General features: G+C 40.2%; 1 protein-coding gene across 4 annotated transcripts in view; it reads right to left on the bottom strand.

The window, feature by feature from the left end:
- Nucleotides 1-1,569: 1,569 nt before the first annotated feature.
- fes (FES proto-oncogene, tyrosine kinase) overlaps nt 1,570-10,037 on the bottom strand; it is a 20,607-nt gene continuing 12,139 nt past the window's right edge. For 2 of the 4 annotated variants that reach the window (XM_046033412.1, XM_046033413.1), the window contains exons 13-18: nt 8,727-8,845; nt 8,515-8,609; nt 8,254-8,377; nt 2,244-2,401; nt 1,990-2,112; nt 1,570-1,847 (exon numbers count right to left, since the gene is read on the bottom strand). In XM_046033412.1, coding sequence (XP_045889368.1) covers nt 1,705-1,847; nt 1,990-2,112; nt 2,244-2,401; nt 8,254-8,377; nt 8,515-8,609; nt 8,727-8,845 — 762 coding nt within the window. In that variant the 3' untranslated portion in view covers nt 1,570-1,704. Of the gene's footprint in view, nt 1,869-1,989; nt 2,113-2,243; nt 2,402-8,253; nt 8,378-8,514; nt 8,610-8,726; nt 8,846-10,037 lie in introns of all 4 variants that reach the window. The other 2 variants (XM_046033414.1, XM_046033415.1) reach the window with 2 other exon arrangements.

The raw sequence follows: 10,037 nt of genomic DNA, 5'->3' as shown, positions 1-10,037 counted from the left end.
TTCGCCTGGCTGCCATCACTTGAAACACTATCCTTCTTCCTTTTCCTATTCACAAATGCTCGTGTGCTCTTCCTTTCCTGCTTCACTCTCCACGCTCTCCTCTTACTCCATCTTCCACCTATGGGGCGTGTCACATTACATGTCACCAAAATACCTAATTTCTGTATTTAACATTATAATGTTCAACCAAAACCACAGGGGCTTCAGGTAGAAAGCTGCTTAATGTCAAATTCCCTGGCAAGAGTCAAAAGAATTTGTTTTAAAATATCTCTGAATCATAAATGTTCTTTGTTTGGAAGGAAATCTTTCTTTGCTGAATGTAATTGTCTAAGGGGTTCTGTTGCCAAAAACAACATTTGTGTCTAACATCATATTGAAATTAGTGATCATGCTTTTCAATAATACAGGTAGGAAAATACCAGGATGGGCGTCACCTTTGATGCCACAAAAGTATTTTTTAAAAGAGTGTTGACTTAAGTAGTGCTGTACCTTGGCCACTACAAAAAAATGTTTTGTGCTTGGCAAGTGTCCATTAAATTTATGTAACAGGGCACCTCAAACTTAGTTAACTTACCATTTAACAGTTAAACCACATTCCTAAATCAAAATATTAAACTGCAGGTATTTATGGCAACAGTACTCATTTGTCAAATAATGATAGATCGTGTTGAGCATTAACATTTTATCTTGTATCATATTAGGTGTGAAATAATGTTAAGCTAAATTTGTTTGTTCACATTAGCATTCATTTGGAGCTGAGTTTCTAGCCAAGTGATGAATTTCCAATACTCTCTCCTTTCAACTCTTCTCGGGGAAATATCTGCCTCTTTAGCTGCTAAATGAAAATTACCTAGTGAAGTGAAAGCTTTTGTAATTAAAACAGTTGCCCGCTGAGTCAGGAAATGTCAATGATGAGCGTGCTGAGAGTGGACCAAAACGTTAAAACCAAAACAATGAGCAGATAGACACTGTAACACTCTGTAGAGCTGAGGGGAAGTGTAGACATGATGATCGTTGTCTTAGGGTTTGGAGTGATCCTTTTCACGTTACATATTTGTAAATATAGCTGTCAAGGATTACATTTTGATTGTAGCTGCTTTAGATTAACATCCTGTGCAAAAGAATCAAAATATTTTTTAGATATTTTTGAAAGCAGTCACATTCCTCCATCCTGGAAACGATATGCGTCCCCATGACTTACAGAACTAAAACTAAAATCCCCAAGAGTGAGGACTGCAGTTTGATCCTAAAAACTCAAAAGGTACAAATGGCCCACATTGTCTGTGTGGCAACCTCTACACTCATCAAGAGGATGGGTCTGTGGTTTCTGTGAGACAAATCACGTGGGTGTAATGTTTCAAGAGTTATGATAATATTATACAGTACAGTATGTTGCTTTTACAGTACAACATGTTTGTTCTGTCTCAAGGAGATAGAGGTGTTGAATACAACCTTAGGAGTTCTTAGGAGGAAAAGGAATGAACAACAGACAAACAGGACAGGAAGGTAAGGAACATGAATGCTGCCATCAACTGGTCGACTGATAATTTACATGTCTACGAAACTTAATTTCACGACAAAAGAAGGCCAATATTTATTTAAATAATATTTCATTTTGTTTTCAATTACATGTCAAGAATCAAAGTTACAGACAGACAGTAAAAAACATAGTGTACAGTAAATATCGAATTAACAGGTTTGTTATTATATAATTTTGTTGTATATGGCACTGAGCTCAGCCCGAAGTTTCTTGAAAGACGGTCGGTTTCTGGGCTCATACTGCCAGCAGTTGCTCATAATCCTGGATATTTCCACGGGGCAGCCATGTGGGGCAGACATACGGTATCCTGAAACACATCACAGACCTTCTAAACAGGGATTGAGATCATCTTAGCACATTCTACACATTTTCTGATGCAAGCACTGTCATAATCATAATCAGTGGCATCTCAACACAAGTGCTCCCGAATGCCTGATATGAGTATTTACCTTTGTCCACCTCTTCTCGTGTCTGCTGGTTGGTCATGCTCGTGTAGGGCGTCATTCCCATGGAGAAGGTCTCCCACAGTAAGACACCAAAGCTCCAGACATCACTCTCTGTGGTATAGCGACCTGAAAACACCAGCAGGGGGCAGCATTGGCAAAGGCACGGGCACATGTCAGTTTTTAATTGACTACTGGCAGAGAAAAACAAGTGTGTCTGGTCTGGTTGTGACTGCAGGGCAAAGGCATTTGTGGCATACCATAGTTAAGGGCTTCAGGAGCTGTCCATTTGACAGGGATCTGTCTGAGGCCGCCCTCCGTAGAGTAGACACCGTCGTCTTGCTGACGGGACATCCCAAAGTCACTGATCTTCACCAAGTTGTGCTCTGTAACCAAACAGTTTCTTGCTGCCAGGTCCCTTTTAAAAAGGGCAACAAGACAGAAGGAGAAAGATGTAAGAGGAATGTACTCAGAGGCTTCAAAAGACAGAAGCATCATGCTCTCTATAAAAAAAAGGCCAAACAGAAAGAGAACAGACAGGACTGTAAAGAGTGAGAGTAAAGGCGTTCTTGTCATGTCTGTGGTGCTGCATGTGAGGCCGTTTGTGATGAGTCACTGAAAGCACCGCAGTCGCTCCCACGGAACAACAGATCCCCAAATACACTTCAAAAACCATGCATACGTTTCCTTTTCAGTTCGCATCATTTACAGTATTTTTACACAAAAAACAGCAGTTCAGTTTTGCATATTCTTGTTTTTTCAGATCTCAGTGTTTTAAAATTTTTCTTTTAATAAATGCTTTGAAAGCAAGTTTCTGTGTAGCTACAGCCGGGGTTGTGAGTTAGTTTTCCTCTTGGTTTGTACCACCCATTTCAGCATCCTTAAATGTTTAAATGCTTTTTATAGATTTTTATGTGAAGCACTTTGAGCCAAATATTATGTATGAAAGTTGCAAACATATTATTATTATTATTACTAATATTATTATAAAGAGAACTAGCAATTAATGAACCGATAATCTTGATATGCACACAATCAACAATGAAGATCCGGAGTCATACAGCCAGCACATCTTCCACCACATTTTATCCAAAGCGCTTTACAAGGTTTTTCGTCATTCAAACACTAATGGCAGTGAGCTGTCTAACCACTGGGAGCAATTTGGGGGACAGTGTCTTGCCAAAGGACACTTCAACATTTGACACAGGAGGCGGTGGGGATAAAACCCACAATCCTGTTATCAGTGGACGACCCGTTCTGCCTTCTGAGCCACATTAAAATGTCTAATTTCTAATAAATTAACAAACAGCCTGCTCTGTGGCTCTCTGCACACACTTTTATATGTTTATTTGGGAGAGTTCCATTTTATTTCTCACATTTTACTCTTGTGGTCTTGAGTTTGAAAACACTTGTTGTAAGTTGCTTTGGACAGAAAAACACAGAAGTGTTCCAAATGAATGTAATGTAGTGCTATCTAAAGTGAAAAAAAATTGTAGGGCAGCCAGTGAATCACATTTTAGCTTCCTCTTCAAGGACACAATCCATATCAGTTATTTAAGGAAACTTTTTTCTAATCATTTTTTATCGACTGATTGCTACATCAACACATGGGAAGTGCTGGGGGGAAGATGCAGTATGCTTAGCAATTGGATGATGTGAATATTGGGGAAGTAAATTATGTTTAGTATTGAACTGTAATGGCTTTGAGGTCCATGTGCAACTCATAGGACTCTGGAACCATCACTTTTCTAACACTGAAGAGGAAGAAGAGGCGAAGGGAAACTTGTCCAACTGAATAACACTCACCTCACCCTTCTCTTCCAAGTGTGAAGGAGAACCTATTGTGGGGGCAAACCTTGCAAAAAACACAAAAGGCCCCCTCTAGAGAAAGTTTTGTGTTTGTCCGTTCTGGGCTACTGTAGAAACATGGCAGTGCAATCGACAATCACGTTTCTCATGTAGCCCTGGCTGAAAGAACAGGAAGTTTTTGCCCTTCTGCCGTCTTCTGCAAATTAGTTTGAAATTATTAAGCCGTCATAATTTCTTCTAAATGCAGTCTATTTGTCAAAGACTGATATCCACTATCAACTCCATCTCCTGTAAAAATGAAATTATCTTGCTTGTGGTTTTCAATAAAAACTGGTTAGATAAATCCTCTGATAAAGTGAAATACTTCATGAGTCCCTATCTATCGCTCAAGCATTCAATCACCATTTCTCCTCTGTTTGTTCTACCTTACTACCCAAATCTGATCCGAGTACTGGCTTTTTAAAAAATACTTTGCCCAGTCACAGTTCTTTTAGGAAAATTCAACAGTGGTGCTGGAAGGTTTAAAAAACAAGTTAATCAAACTAGCGTCCCATATACTTCTATCCACTTACTGATTTAGTCAATCTCTCTCTGTCTACATGCCATCTAGCAGCCATCTGGAAATGTGCACGCATCACTCCAATACATAAAGGAGGAGATGTATTAGATCTTAATAATTATAGACCCATATCTATTATATGTTGTTATTAGAAGTGCTTGAAAAATTAATTTATAATCAACTCTCACATTATCTTAGTACCAACAATATCTTATCACCATTTCAATCTGGCTTTAGGTCTACACACTCTACATCTACTGCCCTTCTTAAATTCACCAATGTGTTCTCTGCTGCAGATAATGGTTAACTTACAGGTGCAATATTTATTGACTTGACTAAAGCTTTTGACTTTGTTGATCGCTATTTACTTTTAGATAAACTCCATGCTATTGGCCTTTGTGAAAATGCAGTCCTGTGGTTTAGTTCATATCTCCACAATAGAAAACAATGTCATCCTACATGGGAATAAATCTAATTTGTTGATTCAACAAAGAGGTGTGCCCCAGGGCTCAATTTGGGACCACTTCTTTTTTCTATCTATGTTAATAACTTACCATCAATTTTCAATAACTGTTGTGCTCAACTTTATGCCGAAGACACTGTCTTATATACACATCAAAACCTGATCTTCCACAAATCCAAGCATGTCTTCAGTATGATTTCAAAATCTTACAAGATTGGCTTTTTCATAATAAACTATTGCTCAACATAACAAAATCATATCTTATGATTTTTAGTACCAGACAGAAACTCAAATCCAAACCCGATTCTTGTATAATAACTTGTTCTGACTGTACTCCTCTGCTTAAAGTTGAAAAATTTAAATATCTTGGTGTATGGCTTGATTCTGAGCTCTCTTTCAAACCACATATTGATCATGTCTTACGTAAAGTCAACTATGGAATTAATGTTCTACATCTATCTCGTAACTGCTTTACGCATAGTGTGCGTAAGAAACTTGCCTCTCAACTTACACTTCCGATTTTTGACTATTGTGATGTTGTTTATCAAAACTCTTTATCAAGACCTTTGCCATCTTAAAACAGCATATAACAGACAGATTTGTCCTTGGATGTCCCTTTCTCATGCATCACTGTACAATGTATGATGCTCTTAAATGGCCATCTCTAAACATAAGAAGACAAATTCACTGGCTTCAACGTATATTCAAGTGTATTCATTTCAATTACCCATCTTATTTACAACAGTATCTTGTTCCTGTTATTTCAAATTATCAATTGAGGCACTCTGCTCAGCTTTATTTTTCTTTCCCTCAAGCTAAGAAATTAGTTGGCAAAAGAGCTTTTATGATTAAAGCCCCATTGGATTGGAATAACTTACCTTGTGATATTAGATACATTGCTTCATTTGGGATGTTTAGGCATACCCTGTCTGCTTACTTTGAGATTGACTGCTCATGTAAAGAATGATGCTGACACATTGTATATATCCTATACTAAAATTAATTGTATTTTTATTTTGTGATCCACGTACATACAATTTCATATGTATCATTGGCCAGTTTGACCATCTAGTGGATGTAAAGTTCTTTATATTTCTGTAATTATTATTGTTTTTTTGTTTTGTTTTTTGTTGTTGTTTTTTTCTGTTGTTGTTGTTGCTCTGTATTGGTGGTTCTGTGTGTGTTTATCTGTTGTCTGGCTGTACATTGACAAATGTATAATTGTACTTTTCTTTTTTTGTCACTGTTCTTTTGTTATGGTTGTGATGTATTTTAGGACCCCCTCGAAAATCCTAATAAATAATTTTGAATTGAAAGTTCAGGTAACAACATACTAATTTGGGCTGTATTTTTGCTTTTTCACGGACAACAGAGGTCAGAGGGCCATGGGTTAAAGATGATGATACACGTCAATGGTAATGAGTAAGATTACTGGTTCTCAGCAGGAAACAGATGGACTGGTGCCAGGTAGGGAATAAGTCCTTACCCCAAGGGAGGGAGTTCAAGAACCTGTTGTCTTGTTCGCGAGTGAGGGACAATGGCGTGTTAGATTGGCCCGGAGAATCAGAGCAGTTGGGGCAGTATTGCAGTCGCTTTACTGCACCGTTGTGACGAAACGATTTAGCGGTCAGTTTTCGTTCCTATTCTCACCTATGGTCATGAAGGCTGGGTCATGACCAAAAGAACTAGATAACGGGTACAAGCGGATGAAATGGGTTTTCTCTGGAGGGAGGCTGGCGTCTCCCTTAGAGATGGGGTGAGAAGCCAAGTCATCTGTGAGGAACTCTGAGCAGAGCCGCTGCTCCTTTGCATCAAAAGGAGCCTGTTGAGGTGATTCGGGCATCTAGTAAGAATGCCCGCTGGGTGCCTCCCTAGGGAGATGTTCTGGGCACGTCCAGCTGGGAAGAGGCCTCAGGGAAGACCCAGGACCTGGTGGACAGATTATATCTCCACACTGGCCTGGGAACGCCTCGGAATCCCCCAGTCAGCGCTGGTTAATGGGGCTCGGGAAAGGGAGGTTTGGGGTCCCCTGCTGGAGCTGCTGCCCCCCGCAACCTGACCTCAGGTAAGTGGTTGAAGATGGATGGATGGATGGACTGTAATGACAGCTGGTTGTGACGGTCAGTGCTGGGATTCACCCTTCACTGTCCACCTTAATGTATAGTGTTATAGAGTACTGGCATTTATAGGTTGGAAAACCACTCTTTGAAGCTGTGTTTACGTTTGGTCGTTATTGGTCCCTGATTCCAGGATAGTGCCATTGTATTTATTTATTAATTTTAAAATGTAATATTTATAACTTTATTAATATTTCCAAATTTCTTTGATATTTGCTAATAACCAAACACAATTTTACCTGTTCCTGATTTAATGATTAGACCTATTGTCCCTGTAAAGGGGGCTACACAAATATTAGGGCTGCACGATTTGAAGAAAAAGTCATATTGCGATTATTGTGGATAATATTGGGATTGCGAGCAAGGGGAGCGTGTTGCTCTACGGAGGAGGCGGCTAGAAGCAACAAATATTGGCACACTGGCACAGGCTCAATGAACATCTTTCTAATGCAGAGTCTCTATCCACAACCTGGAGGAGGAACTGTACATGAGTGTACTAAATAAAGAATATAATGTTTAGTTAATAGTTTACTGTTAGTATAACAATAATATATTAAATACTACATTCATTAGAATTTCATTTAATAGTATACTATTTTACCACTTGTTGAATATTAAAACCAGTTACAGCTGTTTCACTTCTGTGGTTTGTTTTTATTCATTAAATCTTTGTGCAAGGGAAAGGCTCTACATCGGTCTCTAATTTGCGAATGCTAAATCCTAACTTGTCAATAATCATATTGTTCAACATTTAAAGATTTGCTGTTGCATGTCAAACTTGTCCCGCCCCATACAATCTGTGATTGGTCAGTTGACGAAAAGTGACTGACAAGCACGCCGGCTCTGTGAAATGTTGAGCATGTTGAACAACAAAAGGTGCCAATAAAAGTCCTTATAGGATGTCTGATACAGCTAACGTAAAATGGGCCAGCTGCAGACGATGTCTCTCTGTCACAGAGCGACCGGACCACCGGCATTCCTCTCGGTGCTCCGGTGACGAGTCCAACTATGGTTTGAACGATTAGCGGCAGGGAGGGGGGTTACGGTAGGTTTTTGTCTTAAAAGTTACTCGCACACTGCTCATAAAACATTTTTCTCATTGCAAGTAGGCTTATCTGTTTTTAGGGGCACATGCGAGAGCCCGGTGTGGGCGGAGATAATGAGCGGACTGCAGCGCACACAGAGAAGAGAGCTCACATACACTTTTTCTGTTTTATTTAATCGCATACTTTTTATGGTTTAGCAATTGCACATGACGACGTAGCGATTGCTATTAGAATAATCGTGCAGCCCCAAAAATATTGATTGATTGATTGACCAACCTGTGGATACACTTCTTGCTCTCCAGGTACTCCATGCCAGATGCTACATTTTCTGTCATTTTGACCAGCATCTTAGGATTCAGACTGTGACTCTCTCGCCGCAAGAAGGAGAGAAAATCACCACCTTTTTAAATGTATAGACACACACACACACACATATTGAGTGATGATGGAGGAACAAAGTGGTAACAATGGTACAATAAAGCTTGCAGCTGGTAGGTAAACAAACTGAGATATAAAGTTCAACAGGATCATATTTACCTTTAATGAGTTCCATGACAATGTAGATTGGCTGTTTCTGAGTGCACACTCCTATCAGTTTCACAATGTTAGGATGATCGTACTGCTTCAAGATCCTGGACAGTACAGGAGAATCACAGATAGGTGTGTGTGTGTGTGTGTGTGTGTGTGAGAATGCATAATACATGTGTGTGCGTATGTGTTGCAGCGTGCTTGTGTTTGCGTGTACTAACCTGGCTTCCATCAGGAACTTACTCTTGTGCTCTGGGGCCAGGTTTTCTTTACAAGATTTTACCGCTACACAAGTGTTATCAGAGCGTAAACGACCACTGTACACTTCTCCAAAGTTACCCTGCGGACACCATAATGATCAGATCAACTCTCTTTTCTATCTCAGCAGGGTACATACACTCACCTAAAGGATTATTAGGAACACCTGTTCAATTTCTCATTAATGCAATTATCTAATCAACCAATCACATGGCAGTTGCTTCAATGCATTTAGGGGTGTGGTCCTGGTCAAGACAATCTCCTGAACTCCAAACTGAATGTCAGAATGGGAAAGAAAGGTGATTTAAGCAATTTTGAGCGTGGCATGGTTGTTGGTGCCAGACGGGCCGGTCTGAGTATTTCACAATCTGCTCAGTTACTAGGATTTTCACGCAAAACCATTTCTAGGGTTTACAAAGAATGGTGTGAAAAGGGAAAAACATCCAGTATGCGGCAGTCCTGTGGGCGAAAATGCCTTGTTGATGCTAGAGATCAGAGGAGAATGGGCCGACTGATTCAAGCGGATAGAAGAGCAAATTTGACTGAAATAACCACTCATTACAACCGAGGTATGCAGCAAAGCATTTGTGAAGCCACAACACGCACAACCTTGAGGCGGATGGGCTACAACAGCAGAAGACCCCACCGGGTACCACTCATCTCCACTACAAATAGGAAAAAGAGGCTACAACTTGCAAGAGCTCACCAAAATTGGACAGTTGAAGACTGGACAAATGTTGCCTGGTCTGATGAGTCTCAATTTCTGTTGAGACATTCAGATGGTAGAGTCAGAATTTGGTGTAAACAGATTGAGAACATGGATCCATCATGCCTTGTTACCACTGGGCAGGCTGGTGGTGGTGGTGGTGTAATGGTGTGGGGGATGTTTTCTTGGCACACTTTAGGCCCCTTAGTGCCAACTGGGCATCGTTTAAATGCCACGGCCTACCTGAGCATTGTTTCTGACCATGTCCATCCCTTTATGGCCACCATGTACCCATCCTCTGATGGCCACTTCCAGCAGGATAATGCACCATGTCACAAAGCTCGAATCATTTCAAATTGGTTTCTTGAACATGACAATGAGTTCACTGTACAAAAATGGCCCCCACAGTCACCAGACCTCAACCCAATAGAGCATCTTTGGGATGTGGTGGAACGGGAGCTTCGTGCCCTGGATGTGCATCCCACAAATCTCCATCAACTGCAAGATGCTATCCTTCAATATGGGCCAACATTTCTAAAGAATGCTTTCAGCACCTTGTTGAATCAAT

This window comes from Micropterus dolomieu, linkage group LG20 (assembly GCF_021292245.1).
Source record: "Micropterus dolomieu isolate WLL.071019.BEF.003 ecotype Adirondacks linkage group LG20, ASM2129224v1, whole genome shotgun sequence".
NCBI classification, from domain to species: domain Eukaryota; kingdom Metazoa; phylum Chordata; class Actinopteri; order Centrarchiformes; family Centrarchidae; genus Micropterus; species Micropterus dolomieu.
The sequence above is the reverse complement of the archived record's forward strand: the minus strand, read 5'-3'. Positions and strand labels throughout refer to the sequence as shown.